This window comes from Pseudophryne corroboree, chromosome 2 (assembly GCF_028390025.1).
Source record: "Pseudophryne corroboree isolate aPseCor3 chromosome 2, aPseCor3.hap2, whole genome shotgun sequence".
Classification (NCBI taxonomy): Eukaryota; Metazoa; Chordata; class Amphibia; order Anura; family Myobatrachidae; genus Pseudophryne; species Pseudophryne corroboree.
The window spans coordinates 977,852,610-977,870,987 of record NC_086445.1 but is presented as its reverse complement, the minus strand read 5'-3'; the positions used below and the strand labels follow the sequence as shown (position 1 = coordinate 977,870,987).

Below are 18,378 nucleotides of genomic sequence, written 5' to 3'. Positions count from 1 at the left end.
AGAGAACTTGGGTTAGGGAGCACAATATGCACTTGGGTTAGAAATTGGTTGGATAGTAGGGAGCAGTGAGTGGTGGTAAATGGAACCTTTTTCTAAATGAACTGAAGTACTAAGTGGTGTGCCACAAGGGTCTGTACTTGGACCACTATTGTTCAACATTTTCATAAATGATCTAGAAGTAGGTCTAGAGAGCATGGTGTCAATTCTTGCAGACGATACCAAACTGTGCAAGTTTATAAACTTGGAGGGGGGTGCTGAGTCTCTTCACAACGACTTATTTAAACTGGAAGCATGGGCAGCAAAATGGAGAATGAGGTTCAATATAGGCAAGTGTAAGGTAATGCACTGTGGTAACAAGACCAAAAATACTACCTACGTACTAAATGGGGAAAAACTAGGGGATTCTGTACTGGAAAAAGTTTTAGGTGTTCACACAGATAACAAACTTAGCAGCAGCACCCAAAGTAGGAATGCAGCGAATAAGGCAAACAAGTTATTAGCATGCATAAAGCAGGGAATTGATGCAAGGGATGAGAGTATTATATTCCCACTATATAAATCACTAGTGAGGCCACATCTTGAATACTGTGCAGAATTATGGGCACCATACTACAAAAAGGATATCCTGGAGCTAAGAAAGGTTCAGAGACGGGCGACCAAATTGATTAAGAGGATGGAGACGCTAAATACGAGGAAAGGCTTGCTAGACTAGGCATGTTTACACTGGAAAAAAGGAGATTAAGAGGAGACATGATTAACATTTACAAATATATAAGGGGTCAATACACAGAAGTAGTGGGGGATTTGTTTCTAGTATGATCATCAAAAAGGACACGTGGACACCCGCTTAGGTTGGGGGAGAGGAGATTTCACACAAAGAGACGGAAATGTTTCTTCACAGTAAGGACAATATGTATATGGAATTCCCTGCCTTAGAGAGCAGTAATGGCGGACTCGGTCATTACTTTTAAGAATGGGCTAGATCATTTCCAAATGGATAAGGATATACAGGGTTATGGTGCGTAAAACAATGCACTACAGTAAAAAAAAATAAAAAAAATCATGGGGTAGGGAGGGCATTTCTGATACCGAAAATGTCCGAGTGCTGGTCTGACTGAATACTCTTGGCAGGCTGTCAGTGACTAGATAGCTGCCGTGTGTGATTTTAAGGGCAGCACGGACGGTGTAATAGTTAGCATTACTGCCTCACAGGACTCAGGTCATGGGTTCAATTCCCACCAGGGCCCTAACTGTGTGGAGTTTGTATATTCGCCACTTACTTGCATGAGTTTCCCCCGGGTACTCCTGTGTGCTCCCAAAATACAAAAACATACCTATAGGTCAATTGGTTCCCAACAAAATGAACCCTAGCGTGAATGTGTATATGAGATAGGGAATATAGATTGGAAGCTCCACTGGGGCAGGGACTGATGTGAATGGGCAAATATTCTCTGTAAAGCGCTGCGGAATATGTGTGCGCTATATAAATAACTGGTAATAAATAATTAACAATACACTAGTACAACGGCTATGGGCAGAGAGCATACACTGACTTGGGGGGCAGCAGGACCTGTCTGCTACAATTGGTGGGGGGGACGGACACTGAGGATTGTTTGAGGAAGGGGGGCCCCAAATCGGTGTCTTGCTTAGGGCCCCATGGGGTCTAAATCCGCCTCTGTCACAGTTTGTGGCTGCAATCCTGCATGTAGCGTTTTTGGCTCCTGCTCCTTACTTCCTGCGGCAAGCTGTACTAACATATACTTACTCAGAAGGTTGACTATCGACTGATGTGCGTCTGATGGTTCTGTCTTCATATGCAATCCGCGGATCTCGGTCATCTCCAGTGAGCATCTCGATACAAATCCCAGCAACATCTGCAAATTTTCGCACAGGCGCTGCGTACTGAATCACAGCACAAGCGCATTTACATCTCTGAATCAGGACCTAAGTCTTCATATCATCCATAAACAGAAGGTTTCAATCCAGCAGCTCAAGTGGAAGTATCGGTACAGCCCTAGCAAGCTGCAGTGGCGGAACTAGCAGCGGTGCATTCAGTGCAATAAAGGGGCTCGCAGTCGAAGGCGCATCTGCCAAAGTGCTGCGAGCTGACAATCCTAGTTGTACTGTGAGCTTAGCTGCTGCTGTGTGGCATAGGTGGCGATTTATGTTTTTGCTGGTGGGTGCTCGGTGGGAGCGGGAATGAACGGGCGGCCGCGGCAATGACTAATGCCCATTACACATTATGCAACACACAATAATGCCCTTTACACATTATGCCACACACCGTAATGCCTTTTACACATTATACCACACACCGTAATGCCCATTATGCAATATGCCACACACTGTAACATCAATTACATATTATGCCACACACAGTTATGGCCCTGACACCATTTTATGCCCCACACACAATAATGCCCCTTACAAATGATGCCACACAGTAAGGCTTCTAATTACTTTTAAATTACCTGCCTGTTGTCAGGGGTTTCATGCTCTGTGTTTCATGCTTGCTACGGGCTCCTGTGTGTTGTCAGGGGTCTCCAGCAAGTTGTCAGGGGTCTCATGTGGGTTGCCAGGGGCTTAATGCGTGTTTCCATGGGTCTCCTGCACATTGCCAGAAAAGTATGGGAGGGTGGGTGCGGGCGGGCATCACTAAGTATACTGTGCTGCTAGTATGCTGCTAGCCCAGGGGTAAAGGCAGGATTTTCCTGGGGGGATTCCGTAAATGATTGTTAGGAGTGAATGCAGGTTTTGTAGGGGAGGGGTGGTGGGTGAATTTCATACACGTTACATAGAACACACACAAAGAACACATGCAAAACACACACAAAGACAAACATATAACACACAAACAACTACATATACACACACATAGAATGCAAACACACATACAAAATAAACACACACAAAGACACACATATAACACATAAACACAAACACACACATACATACAAACACATACAGTATAACCACAATTACATATGTGATGCCCTGATGGTATGCCCCATGCTAGTGCTGTAGCCGGGTAAGGTGTGCTACCGCTAGGCTTGCAGGAGCTCACACACCCCTTCCCTCCGCGCGCGCTAAGCCCCCGCAGCCCCCACAGTGGATTGAGACGCGCTAGGGGTTGTGGAAGGGCTTCCGTACAGGTTGTGTCTATGTTCCCTTCGTGATCAGGACCTGGAAGTGACATAACGAGAGGGCAGGAGAGAACTTCCGCCCTAACGGCACATAAATATTTTCTCCATTCTCCGTTAATTTGAGGTTATTTTATTTTCTATGCACCATTGGACCCTCGTGGGCTCTCTTCGCTCGTCACGTTTCGGGATTGGTGTCTTGCTCCACTCCACTTCGCTCGCTACAGGTTACTATTCCAAATAATTTGTGGCATGGACCCAGGGGCTTATGGGAAAGGTCCCCTCCACGAAGGGAAAAGAGACACTACCTTCCGTACATTGCAGTGTAAAAAAACCTTAAACTGCCCGCCTCCGAAGACAAGTGCTAGAGGTCAAATGTGATCTCCAGAGTCTGTCTCCTCTTTGGCGGTGGCCATTTTTGGTGGGTCTTTTTTACAGGGCAATGTACGGAGGCCCTTTCGCAGCCCCCAGCGTGCACTGCGGAGACTAGCTTTACTGGGTGGCTGGTTCTGTGGGTGCTCTTTGATGTCCATGGGTGCTCGGGACTGGGTGCACCCACGGAATCGGCGCCTATGCTGTGTGGTCTGGCCAGAGGACACGGAGGAGGAGAGGTAGAAGGCAGCATTTTCTCATCCTCTCAGCTTTCCTGCTGCCACTCACAATGGAGGGGAAGGGATTCAGTGGTGGCCCCTCAGATGCAAGGTCCCGGCAGTCATTTCAAAGAGTCCCGGTCCCTGGCTCAACTCAGTCTTTGGCGCCTGCTTCTTCATACGGAATGCAGCATCCGGTACCACACAGCCCGGGATACCAACACAGCAAGCCACGCACAGCAGCCCGTGTGCAGCGAACACACTGCACTCATTATAGATACGCCAGTGCTGTACAGTATACTATATAAAATGCGTATATGTAAAAGATGCTTAGAGCTTATGGTGCAGAAGATGCATCAGACATCAGCATCAGATATCAGCACCGGGTCTGAATGTTATACAAAAAGAGACCACCCCACCCACACACAAAAATATAATAATATTTTTTAGATTTTCCCGCCAACATGACCAGGCATCCAGAGCCTGCTGGGACCTGTAGACCTGGGACCAAATGAAACTTCTGTATAAAGGAAAAAAACGCTGTGAATAAAATAAATACTCCCCCACACTAACCCTCATTCACCAATTACGGCTCACCTAAGCCATGGTCTGTGGAGGTGCAGGGGTGGGGGGATTCCAGTTCTCCTGCTTATGCCTCTATTTAGTCAAAGATTACCGATCACATGGACGTCAGTCATATGTGGAAATAGAGATCTATACCCCTTATAAATAATTGTACTTGACATATCATATCATCATCTTTTATGTTGTACGAAGGTTTGCATTTAAGTGATAATTTATTCCTAACAAACAGCTGAAATTTGTTATACCCCCACCCCTACTGCCAGCCCCCTTCCCCCACACACTCCCCCCTGAGACCACACATACACTTTTATTCTATGTCTAGTCTAGTCTGTTATATGAAATCGTAAATGAAAAGCCTCTTGGGGCTATACTGTAATTGCAGCGTGCGCTCTGCGGACTGCAGACGCTGTGATCTCCTTGCAGATGTAATGAGATTTGACTGTAGTGCACAGAAATATTGTCTGTAACCCATTCCTTGCTGACAGGAATTATTTCAAACATGTTACAGGGGAAAGATTTGCAATTTTTTCTGAGTAAAGAAGTACAAAAAAATTATAGGGGGTGCAGGTTTTCTATTTAGTTTTTTTTAGTTCCTGAGATATGCTGGAACAAAAGTGATGTTCATTCAACAGATGAATTATTATTCGCATCCATTTTTAAATTGCTTTGTCAGTGAGGACACGGTATGTCAGAAGCGTATGCCATATGTTCTTTTTATGCGCCATGGCACACAAGGATGGAAGATGTCCCACTTTACAAGTGATAGTGGTTTGCAGTAATTTCAGATATCGAAGGGAGGGTGGAACTAATGACCAGGACTGGCTTGTTTGGGGGCTCGGCAGGGGCCTGTGTCAGCTTTGATATTGGGGGTCATTCCGAGTTGATCGCTCGCTAGCTGTTTTTAGCAGCCGTGCAAACGCTATGCCGCCTCCCACTGGGAGTGTATTTTAGCTTAGCAGAAGTGCGTACGAAAGGATCGCAGAGCGGCTACAAAATTTTTTTGTGTAGTTTCAGAGTAGCTTCAGACCTACTCAGCGCTTGCAATGACTTCAGACTGTTCAGTTCCTGATTTGACGTCACAAACACGCCCTGCGTTCGTCCAGACACGCCTGCGTTTTTCCTGGCACGCCTGCGTTTTTTCGAACACTCCCTGAAAACGGTCAGTTGACACCCAGAAACGCCCACTTCATGTCAATCTCTCTGCGGCCAGAAGTGCGACTGAAATGCATCGCTAGACCTTGTGCAAAACTACATTGTTCGTTGTGCCCGTACGGCGCGCGTGCGCATTGCGCCGCATACGCATGCACAGAACTGCCGTTTTTTAGCCTGATCGCTGCACTGCGAACAAATGCAGTTAGCGATTAACTCAGAATGACCCCCATTGTGCAGAGTGCTTGTGACCATGCACTGGGCTTGGACCCCCCCCCCCCCCCACACACACACACACTCCAGCCCCAGGGACCACAAAATGTCCTTCTGGCCTTGCCCGGGAATACAGGGAAATTCCCCAGAAGTTTGTGGGTCTCTCGGACCCTGTAGCAGTGTAGGCATGTGTGATTTATTTTACAGTATTGTATTTATATCATGCACTCGGTATTAAATGTTTTATTTCCAAATGCTGATGATTTTACATGTTTCTGTGTTCTTAGTAACATGAAGATTATTTTTGTGTTGCAGGGGTACAGCGATAGCTGGGATTGTGTTTGGAATCGTGTTCATCATGGGGGTGATTGCAGGCATCGCAATATGCATCTGCATGTGCATGAAGAGCACGCGTGGCACCCGTGTGGGAGTTCTCCGAGCCACGCATGTCAATGCCATCAGCTCTTACTCAGGTAAGGGGGGTGGTTATTATTCTTATTAGTTGTCACTTCTAGGATCAGGCATTGAGTAAAACTGCACTTTCCCACAGTAACAATGCAGCTTTATCATTCTGCCTCTTCTTCCTCTTCTGCAGAATCTGCCTCAAACTGAGCTCCCGAATAAAGGCCCTCATTCCGAGTTGTTCGCTCGCAAGCTGCTTTTAGCAGCTTTGCATACGCTAAGCCGCCGCCTACTGGGAGTGAATCTTAGCTTATCAAAATTGCGACCGAAAGATTCGCAATATTGCGAAAAGACTTCTCTGTGCAGTTTCTGAGTAGCTCGAGACTTACTCTTCCAGTGCGATCAGTTCAGTGCTTGTCGTTCCTGGTTTGACGTCACAAACACACCCAGCGTTCGCCCAGACACTCCTCCGTTTCTCCAGCCACTCCAGCGTTTTTCCCAGAAACGGTAGCGTTTTTTCACACACTCCCATAAAACGGCCAGTTTCCGCCCAGAAACACCCACTTTCTGTCAATCACATTACGATCACCAGAACGAAGAAAAAACTTGTAATGCCGTGAGTAAAATACCTAACTGCATAGCAAATTTACTTGGCGCAGTCGCACTGCAGACATTGCGCATGCGCATTAGCGACTAATCGCTCCGTTGCAAAAAAAAAATAACGAGCGAACAACTCGGAATGACCACCAAAGTGTGTACACTCTCCTATGACCCCTGTATGCCCTCCAAACCTTGTAGCTCAAATTAATATATGCAATAATTCCCAATGACAGAACTATAGCCATTATACTAAGCTTGCACTGGACCAGCGGATCCATCTGCTAATAAAATAAAATGTAATTACAAGGGGCATCCCTCCCACTACTAGCCATAGACTGTACAGAAATATCCCCAGTGCACAAATACTTGGTATTGTCAGCTATATATTCTTCACCAGTGGAGAATTTTCCATTAGGCCTAGTAGCACCACCTGCTGGGGGCGGTTCTTCAATGTTTGTTTATGCACTGCCAGTCTGACGTGTTGTTAAAGCAAATTTAAGCATCATTAAAAACACAACAGATGTCATAACTCATGACTTGTTTTATGATTATATTATACTGGCAATCGACAAAATAGGGCTTGTAAAATAATAATGACAAAAGTAAAATGGGGGGCGGCCATAAATGTTGTGCCTGGGGTCCTAAATCTGCCCAAATTCTTCACCTTGCCAGTCCCTCTAGCAAGTATCCTCACAGTTCCTGCACATGGGCCCTCATTCCGAGTTGATCGCTCGCTGCCGTTTTTCGCAGCGCAGTGATCAGGTGAAAAAACTGTATTTATGCGCATGGTACGCAGCGCGCATGCGCTAAGTACTTTCACACAAAACTTTGTAGTTTTACACAAGCTCGAGCAACGCTTTTCAGTCGCTCGAGTGTTCGTTGTTTGATTTGCAGGAAGTGGGTGTTTCTGGGCGGCAACTCAGCGTTTTCAGGGAGTGTGCTAAAAAACGCAGGCGTGCCAGGTAAAAACGAAGGAGTGGCTGGAGAAATGGGGGAGTGGCTGGCCGAACGCTGGGCGTGTTTGTGACGTCAAACCAGGAACTAAACAGACTGCAGTCATCGCAAGCTAGGAGGAAGTCTTGAGCCACTCTGAAACTGCATGAAATATTTTAGTAGCAGAACTGCTAACCTTTCGTTCGCACTTCTGCTAAGCTAAGATACACTCCCAGAGGGCGGTGGCCTAGCGTGTGCAATGCTGCTAAAAGCAGCTAGCGAGCGAACAACTCGGAATGAGGGCCATTGTCTGTCGTTATAATTGTCATTCAGGGCTCTATAATGGGTGCAAGGTGTGCAGTGCACACTGGCCCCTGGGTTCAGGAAGGGCCACACTCTGCACCCATATAATTATATTTACCCCCCTGGAGTCCCATGGCGGACGGTGCTGCAGACAGAAATTACTGGTGATATGCACATGCTTAGTAAAGATGACCCCGGGAACAAGGCATGGGCTCCATGTTACCAGAGACCTGTGCTACCAGAGAGGAGACGGCCCGCACAGAGCCTGCACACGGGCCCTGCTTCTCATAAACCGGCCTTAGCCCTGAGAATGTCTCTGAGTCTCCTGGCCATTCACCAAGTGCTATAATAATAATAATAATAATAACCACAGGTCACTAAAGCACAGTGGAATTTGGAATCTGCTTGGATGGGTAACCTGGAACTTTTTGATTTTTAACATTTTTCTTTTCTTCCTCTTTAGTTTCTCCACCACCATACAGCTATGACTATGAGATGGAGTATCCTATTGATCTACCTCCACCATATACTCCCACTCCACCGGTGCCTATGCAGTATCCTTCTCCCCCACCGTACCCAGGACCTCCAAGGAAATAACATTCCGAGACTTGGACGTTTCCAGAAACACAGACGTTTCAGCATCCTAGAGAGCAATAGAAGATGGTTTGTAAAGGTCTTTGGGAACTAGCGGGAGACAAAGCACAGCAACACCGATCCCCGCAATATCGCAGCCTTACGCCCTGAAGTGCTTGAACTGAGGTCTTTGCCGTCATCCTTGTCTGTCATAGAACCAGTCATTACCAGGCACCATATTTCAAGAACAATATTTATTTTCTGTGCATTTGCCAAATGTTTTCATAATAAAGATACAGTATTATTTTGATGCGGGCTGAACTACAAAGACCCATCATTTCTGAATGTATACTTCTTTTTTTAATAAAAATAAAAAATGCAGTAAGTACAGTATATCTCTAATATGCATTAAAATGTTACATTTTTGTTCCAACAACAACAAAAAATGTTGGATATATTGCTATGTTTAGATTCTGGCATCAGGTAACTTTAGGAAGGGACCCATACCGGGCGTTTGTAAGGTGCCAACAGTATAGTTGCATGCCCTGGGGCCTGAACGCATTCAGTATTGTGATGCAGCCGGTACACCTGACATCATACACGTGGCAGGAGGTGGGATGAGCCTGCAGTTGTTATCAGTGGGATAAGATTTACAATTTGTTGTTTTCCATAACAGTTCTTTGTAGAAATCAGACAGTGTGATCGTGTTGCTGCGCAGCAGATGGCAGATGAGTGGGTGTCCAAGCGTCCCGGCACGGAGCAGGACTGTGGGATGGGGATTCTGTGGGCAGTGATGGCTATATTTGGCTAGAGATGTGACACTCAGATCAGGCTGAGGTAATGCATAATTCCATCTGCCAGCTTGTTACATTTGTGTCATCTTCATTTTTAGTCACAGTGCGGTAATCCAATATTCCTGGGTTTACACTAATTTCCTTGGCTGCCTAATACCCCTTTCAGAATGTCCCGAGTTATTGCACATGAACACGCATCAACCCGGGAATTTGCTCAGTGTGAAAGGGTCCTGAAAGAATATCCCGGGTTGAGCATCCCGGCATTTCATCCCAGGTCTCAACCTTGGTAGAATCCTGGATGCAGTGCAGTGCATACTTGCCTACTTTTGAAAACTAGTTTCAGGGAGATTCCAGGTGGCAGCAGAACATGCACCGCTTTCCATTGGGGGGGGGGGGGGGGGGTCATGCTCCGCCCAAAGGGCGTGTCTAGGTCCACCTATAAGGGGATTTATTGCAACTCAGGGGTGTGTCCTGATGAAAACTATAGTACTAAAACCAGCCAAAAACAAAAAGAGTAATAATATAGGTACACTAGAGTAATAATAGGTGCACTATATATTAAGGTAGTGTGTACTGTACACTGGTCAGAAGATACGGACAACTAGAAAACCTAAAGTATATACACTGGTGTGCGATTGTGGGATATATAGATATAGCACCATAATACATTACATTATATACACAGCCAGAGCCGTAAGTAGACATTTTGGACGGTGCCCTGTGCCAGAAATAGAAATGGTGCCCCCCACACGTAAAATAGGGACTGCGCTTAATACCTACCGGTAAATCCTTTTCTCTTAGTCCGTAGAGGATGCTGGGGACACTTCAAGAACCATGGGGTATAGATGGGATCTGCAGGAGACATGGGCACTTTAAGACTTTAAAAGGGGTGTGAACTGGCTCCTCCCTCTATGCTCCTCCTCCAGACTCCAGTTATAGGAACTGTGCCCAGGGAGACGGACATTAAGAGGAAAAAGGATTAATTTTGATTTAAACTAAGGTGATATACATACCAGCTCACACCTCAAGCATGCCGTACAACATGGCATTTAACCCAACACATGCAACGGCATGAATAACGACAGCAACAGGCTGACTATAAACGCAACACAACACGTGTGTAACCATAACCAATAGCTGCAGATGTGATACCCGAGACTAGAGACTTAGTAACTCCAACAAATGTGGGTATCACTGGGTGAGAGTGCCGAATGTTGCTGAGATTTATAGACTGCCGGGCCAGGGAGCCGGAGAAAAAGATGGAGGTTCTTGGGACCCAGGAGAGTGGGGTGCAAGGCTGGTAGAGTGTCCCCGCGCTGTTGGCGGGACAGATACGGGTACAACCGCAAGGACGTTATATAATAAAAGGGCTCGAGCGCTAGACGTTTGGTTGGTGTCGTCGCTGAAAAGAGGAGGAGAGCAAAGGCGCGGTGCCGCAGCGGGATCCGAACCAAGCATTGCACCATGCCGGCGGAAGAAAGGAGGAGACGCCTGTGACTTACCGCAAAAGAGAGAGAACCAGGCGTTGGCGGCCGGGAGAATGGGGATCGGAGCGGATCTGAGCATTGGACGAGCGGCCGTCTGGAAACTAAGAGCGACAGCTGAGGAGGAGGAGGCGGCTCTGCAGGAGGAAACGAGGGCAGGAGTGGTGATTCGGCAGCCAGTAAGCGGTACAAGCCGCAGACAAACCCCACCTGGAAAGGACGTCCGAAACCGTGAGTGACATTGGGCGGGCGGAGTTGAGCTGGAGGTTGGACCCAGTAGATGGAACTGGGCTGCGCTTAGGTGAGAGACATCCACTAGAGCCAGGGACAAGTTAGACCCCCCTCCTTCTCTCAGATCCCATTTTACCTCAGCACAACAGTATCATAAGAACAATCTCAGCTAGTGAGGGGAGCACCAACATAAGGTGTATAGTTAACCCTTATTAAGCCAGGAGAGAGCCCTCACCAGAATAAGTGAAAGTCAGTGCTCAGTCAGAAGCTCACCACACTCTCCGCTGCAGAGTATTATTTATCTATCCTCCTTCAGTATAATTACAATTTAACACCAATAGACTATCAAGAGTCAAGCAGCAGCTAGGATAGTATCTACCAGTCCTTATTGTGGCAGCGGGCTGACCTCAGTGCCGTAGCACTTTTATTCTAGCACAAGTAAGCGAAGAGGATATTGACCTTAGCTGAAACAGGGTCATTCGCATACGAAGATACAGTATATTAGTACATATTTACTCAGAATCAACCCGCAACTTGACGACTAGTAATCCTTCTAAAGGATCATAGAGTCGGGGATAGACCTGAAGGTACCCATCCATAAAGTGAGCTCACCGCCAGTTAGCAAGTTAGAAAGTATTGACTGGCCACGAACAGATTTATCAGTTCATATATGTGCACCAACGTACGAATATTCAGCTGAACTTTATATTATTAAAGGTTGTTCAGGGTAATTTCAGTACTGAAAAGGGGGGTTGTACCATTGCTAATTCTTTAATTGTAAGCAGCAATACATGTTGGATAAAGTATTTCTTAACACTGTATTGTATACTAACCTTATTAGCAGGAAGTGGATATCGCTCTGGTGACAAAACCAACTTCATTCGAGGTTCCAGTTTAATAAATGACTTTTGTTTCATTGATTGATTTCTTTTGATGTACAGTAGTTCTCTTTACGGCATTCGAAAGGGAGAGGATCTGTAAAGAGAGGAAAAGACCGAAAGGTAAATCCAACCCATTTATTAGAACTTACCTGATACTTACCTTCAACAAACCCTAAGTATATAACATTTGAACATTTAAGAAATACCATGGTATTACACAGATACAGTATGCACTGGGACGGGCGCCCAGCATCCTCTACGGACTAAGAGAAAAGGATTTACCGGTAGGTATTAAAATCCTATTTTCTCCTATGTCCTAGAGGATGCTGGGGACACTTCAAGAACCATGGGGTTTATACCAAAGCTCAAGAACGGGCGGGAGAGTGCGGATGACTCTGCAGCACCGATTTACCAAACAAGAGGTCCTCCTTAGCCAGGGTATCAAACTTGTAAAACTTTGCAAAAGTGTTTGAACCTGACCAAGTAGCTGCTCGGCAAAGCTGTAATGCCGAGACCCCCCTGGCAGCCGCCCAGGATGAGCCCACCTTTCTGGTAGAATGGGCCTTCACCGATTTTGGTAACGGCAATCCAGCCGTAGAATGAGCTTGCTGAATCGTACTACAGATCCAGCGTGCAATAGTCTGCTTGGAAGCAGGAGCTGCAATCTTGTTGGGATCATACAGGACAAACAGAGCCTCCGTTTTCCTAATCTGAGCCGTTCTGGCCACATAAATTTTCAAAGCTCTGACTACATCTAGAGACTTTGATTCCGCTAAGGTGTCAGTAGCCACTGGCACCACAATAGGTTGGTTCATGTGAAACAATGACACCACTTTCGGCATAAATTGCTGACGAGTTCTCAACTCTGCTCTATCTTCATAGAAGATCAAATAGGGGCTCTTGTGAGACAAAGCCGCCAATTCAGACACCGGCCTTGCAGAGGCCAAGGCCAACAGCATGATCACTTTCCAAGTGACGAATTTTAACTCTACCTTACGTAAGGTTCAAACCTATGAGATTGCAGGAACTGCAACACCACGTTAAGATCCCATGGTGCCACCGGGGGCACAAAGGGAGGTTGGATGTGCAGCACGCCTTTCACGAAAGTCTGAACTTCCGGTATGGAGGCCAATTCTTTTTGAAAGAAAATTGACAAGGCCGAAATTTGTACTTTAATTGAGCCTAACTTTAGGCCCGCATCCACACCTGCTTGCAGAAAATGGAGAAAACGGCCCAGTTGAAAATCTTCTGTAGGAGCCTTCTTGGATTCACACCAAGACACATATTTTCTCCAAATACGGTGATAATGTTTCGCCGTTACTTCTTTTCTAGCCTGAAGAAGTGTGGGAATGACTTCACTGGGAATACCCTTTCGGGCTAGGATCCGGCGTTCAACCTCCAAGCCGTCAAACATAGCCGCGGTAAGTCTTGGTACACGCACAGCCCCTGCTGTAACAGATCCTCTCGTAGAGGAAGAGGCCAGGGATCCCCTATGAGCAATTCCTGAAGATCTGCATACCAGGCCCACCTTGGCCAGTCTGGAACAATGAGGATTGCATGAACCCTTGTTCTTCTTATGATCTTTATCACTTTTGGAATGAGTGGAATCGGAGGGAACACATATACCGACTGAAACACCCACGGTGTTACTAGAGCGTCCACCGCTATTGCTTGAGGGTCCCTCGACCTGGAGCAATATCTCGGAAGTTTCTTGTTGATGCGAGACACCATCATGTCTATTTGAGGAATTCCCCAACGACTTGTCACTTCTGCAAAGACCTCTTGATGAAGACCCCACTCTCCTAGATGGAGATTGTGTTTGCTGAGGAAGTCTGCTTCCCAGTTGTCCACACCTGGAATGAAGACCGTTGACAGAGCGCTTACATGTCTTTCCGCCCAGCGGAAAACTTTTGTGGCCTCTGCCATTGCCGCTCTGCTCTTCGTTCCGCCCTGGCGGTTCATGTACGCCACTGCTGTTATGTTATCCGACTGAATCAAGACGGGCAGATCGCAAAGAAGACGTTATGCTTGTAGAAGGCCATTGTAAATGGCCCTTAATTCCAGAATGTTTATGTGTAGACAAGCTTCCTGGCTTGACCATTTTCCCTGGAAATTTTCCCCCTGTGTGACTGCACCCCAGCCTCGGAGACTCGCATCCGTGGTCACCAGGATCCAGCCCTGGATCCCGAACCTGCGTCCCTCTAGGAGGTGAGAACTGTGCATCCACCACAGGAGTGAGATTCTGGTCTTGGAAGACAGGATTATCTGTCGGTGCATGTGCAGATGGGACCCGTACCACTTGTCCAACAGATCCCACTGAAACACTCTGGCATGGAACCTGCCAAACTGAATGGCCACCATCTTCCCCAGTGATCGAGTGCATTGATGGTTTGACACTCGCGCTGGCTTCAGAATTTGTTTGACAAGACTCTGAATTTCCAGAGCCTTTTCTTCTGGAAGAAAAACTCTCTGTAATTCTGTGTCCAGAATCATTCCCAAAAAACGACAGTCGTTTCGTCGGACTCAACTGGGACTTTGGCAAGTTCAGGAGCCAACCATGTTGTTGCAGAACTGTCAGGGAAATCGTAATGCTTTTGTATCCCATCGCATTTGCACCCTGTTACTTGATACAGCAGTGTAGAGGAAGGACCAGCGTCTCTGCAGCTCTGAAGAGAAAATGGTGCTGATGAGAGCTGTGAGGGCTAAGCCCCGCCCCCTTAATGGCGCGCTTCAGCCCCGCTATTTTTTAAAATATTTATACTGGCGGGGTTTCGGATTTAGTGCCTTGGCACTTAAAAACCACCTTGCCAGTCTTATATGAGGTTTTTCAATGCTGCCTAGGGCGTCCCCCCCCCCCCCCCCCCGCACCCTGCACCCTGTAGTGCTGCTGTGTGTGGGAGCTTGGCGCGCAACGTGGCCGCTGTGCGGTACCTCAAAGACGTCACTGAAGTCTTCTGATCTTCTTCTACTCACCTGTCTTCTGGCTCTGCAAGGCGGGTGACGGCGGGCTCTGGGAACGAGCATCTAGGCGTATCTAGCATTCAGACCCTCAGGAACTAATGGTGTCCTGTAGCCAAAGAAGCAGAGACTTGAAACTCATCGAAGTAGGTCTGCTTCTCTCCCCTCAGTCCCACGAAGCAGGGAGCCTGTTGCCAGCAGGTCTCCCTGAAAATAATAAACCTAACAAAAGTATTTTTCAGAGAAACTCAGGAGAGCTCCTCAGTGTGCATCCAGTCTCACTGGGCACAGATTCTAAACTGGAGTCTGGAGGAGGGGCATAGAGGGAGGAGCCAGTTCACACCCCTTTTAAAGTCTTAAAGTGCCCATGTCTCCTGCAGATCCCGTCTATACCCCATGGTTCTTGAAGTGTCCCCAGCATCCTCTAGGACGTAGGAGAAATATAGGGGCATGGCTTCATGGGAAAGTGGTATGACCACATAATTCACATTACATTACCCTGCACAGTAGTGTACATTTGTCACATTACACCACACAGTAGTACCCCTTATAAACATTACGCCTGACAGCCCCTTATATACACCATACACCAGGTAGCCTCTTACACACATTACTCCAGGTAGCCTACGCCAGGTAGCCTCTTACACACATCACGCCAGGTAGCCTCTTACACACATTACACCAGGTAGCCTATGCCAGGTAGCCTCTTACACACATTAAGCCAGGTAGCATATGCCAGGTAGCCTCTTACACACATTACACCACGTAGCCTATGCCAGGTAGCCTCTTACACACATTACACCAGGTAGCCTACGCCAGGTAGCCTCTTACACACATTAAGCCAGGTAGCCTACGCCAGGTAGCCTCTTACACATTATGCCACGTAGCCTATGCCAGGTAGCCTCTTAAACACATTACGCCAGGTAGCCCACGCCAGGTAGCCTCTTACACACATTATGCCAGGTATCCTCTTACACACATTAAGCCAGGTAGCCTACGATAGGAAGCCTCTTACACACATTAAGCCAGGTAGCCTCTTACACACATTACGCCACGTAGCCTATGCCAGGTAGCCTCTTACACACATTACACCAGGTAGCCTACGCCAGGTAGCCTCTTACACACATTAAGCCAGGTAGCCTAGGCCAGGTAGCCTCTTACACACATTACACCACGTAACCTATGCCAGGTAGCCTCTTACACACATTACGCCAAGTAGCCCACGCCAGGTAGCCTCTTACACACATTATGCCAGGGTATCCTCTTACACACATTACGCCAGGTAGCCTACGCCAGGTAGCTTCTTACACACATTATGCCACGTAGCCTATGCCAGGTAGCCTCTTACACACATTACGCCAGGTAGCCCACGCCAGGTAGCCTCTTACACACATTACGCCAGGTAGCCTACACCAGGTAGCCTCTTACACACATTATGCCAGGTATCCTCTTACACACATTACCCCAGGTAGAGTCTCTTATACATATTACGCCAGGTAGAGCCCCTTACACACATTTCTCCAGGTAGAGCCCCTATACCTGAGACAGAGAGAGACTGTGTGTGTGTGTGTGTGTGTGTGTGTGTGTGTGTGTGTGTGTGTGTGTGTATATATGTGTATGTATATATATATATATATATATATATATATGTGTGTCACATCATGATAGACAGCAGCACTTCAGCAAGACCCACAGCTCCATGTCTCACCCACCTCTGCGAGCAGCTCTGGGACCCGCAGCTCCATGTCCCCCCATATTACACACATTACATTACATTTACACAGCCCCCCCCCCCCATATTACACACAGTAGTATGTTACATTACACCCCCCTATATTACACACAGTAGCACATTACATTACACCCCCCATATTACACACAGTAGCACATTACATTACACCCCCCCCATATTACACACAGTAGCACATTACATTACACCCCCCCATATTACACACAGTAGCGCATTACATCCCCCCATATTATACACAATAGCACATTACATTACACCCCCCATATTACACACAGTAGCACATTACACCCCCCCATATTACACACAGTAGCACATTACATTACACCCCCCATATTACACACAGTAGCACATTAAATCCCCCCATATTACACACAGTAGCACATTACATTACACCCCCCATATTACACACAGTAGCATATTACATCCCCCTATATTACACACAGTAGCACATTACATTACACCCCCCATATTACACACAGTAGCACATTACACCCCCCATATTACACACAGTAGCACATTACACCCCCCATATTACACACAGTAGCACATTACGCGCCCCCATATTACACACAGTAGCACATTACATTACACCCCCCCATATTACACACAGTAGCACATTACGCCCCCCATATTACACACAGTAGCACATTACATTACACCCCCCCATATTACACACAGTAGCACATTACATTACACCTCCCCATATTACACACAGTAGCACATTACATTACACCCCCCCCATATTACACACAGTAGCACATTACATTACACCCCCCCATATTACACACAGTAGCGCATTACATCCCCCCATATTATACACAGTAGCACATTACATTACACCCCCCATATTACACACAGTAGCACATTACACCCCCCCATATTACACACAGTAGCACATTAAATCCCCCCATATTACACACAGTAGCACATTACATTACATCCCCCATATTACACACAGTAGCATATTACATCCCCCTATATTACACACAGTAGCACATTACATTACACCCCCCATATTACACACAGTAGCACATTACACCCCCCATATTACACACAGTAGCACATTACACCCCCCATATTACACACAGTAGCACATTACGCGCCCCCATATTACACACAGTAGCACATTACATTACACCCCCCCATATTACACACAGTAGCACATTACGCCCCCCATATTACACACAGTAGCACATTACATTACACCCCCCCATATTACACACAGTAGCACATTACATTACACCTCCCCATATTACACACAGTAGCACATTACATTACACCCCCCCCATATTACACACAGTAGCACATTACATTACACCCCCCCATATTACACACAGTAGCACATTACACCCCCCCATATTACACACAGTAGCACATTACACCCCACATATTACACACAGTAGCACATTACATTACACCCCCCCATATTACACACAGTAGCACATTACATTACACCCCCCGATATTACTCACAGCAGCACATTACATTACACCCCCCCATATTACACACAGTAGCACATTACACCCCCCCCCATATTACACACAGTAGCACATTACACCCCCCATATCACACACAGTAGCACATTACACCCCCCATATTACACACAGTAGCAGCACATTACGCGCCCCCATATTACACACAGTAGCACATTACATCCCCCCATATTACACACAGTAGCACATTACATTACACCCCCCCATATAACACACAGTAGAACTGTAATACCCTGAAGCTATTGCACCATGGAGATCCCCTTGTGATTTTTTTTTTTTTTTTTTAGTGTTTACATTGT

The 18,378-nt window shown here is 46.7% G+C and overlaps 1 protein-coding gene across 4 annotated transcripts in view; it reads left to right on the top strand.

Annotated features, from left to right (window-relative positions):
- CYYR1 (cysteine and tyrosine rich 1) overlaps positions 1 to 8,816 on the top strand; it is a 341,901-nt gene extending 333,085 nt beyond the window's left edge. For all 4 annotated transcript variants that reach the window (XM_063956387.1, XM_063956384.1, XM_063956385.1 and 1 more), the window contains 2 exons: positions 5,993 to 6,150; positions 8,379 to 8,816. In XM_063956387.1, the coding sequence (XP_063812457.1) occupies positions 5,993 to 6,150; positions 8,379 to 8,512 (292 nt within the window). In that variant the 3' untranslated portion in view covers positions 8,513 to 8,816. The remainder of the gene's footprint in view (positions 1 to 5,992; positions 6,151 to 8,378) is intronic.
- Positions 8,817 to 18,378: the final 9,562 nt, after the last annotated feature.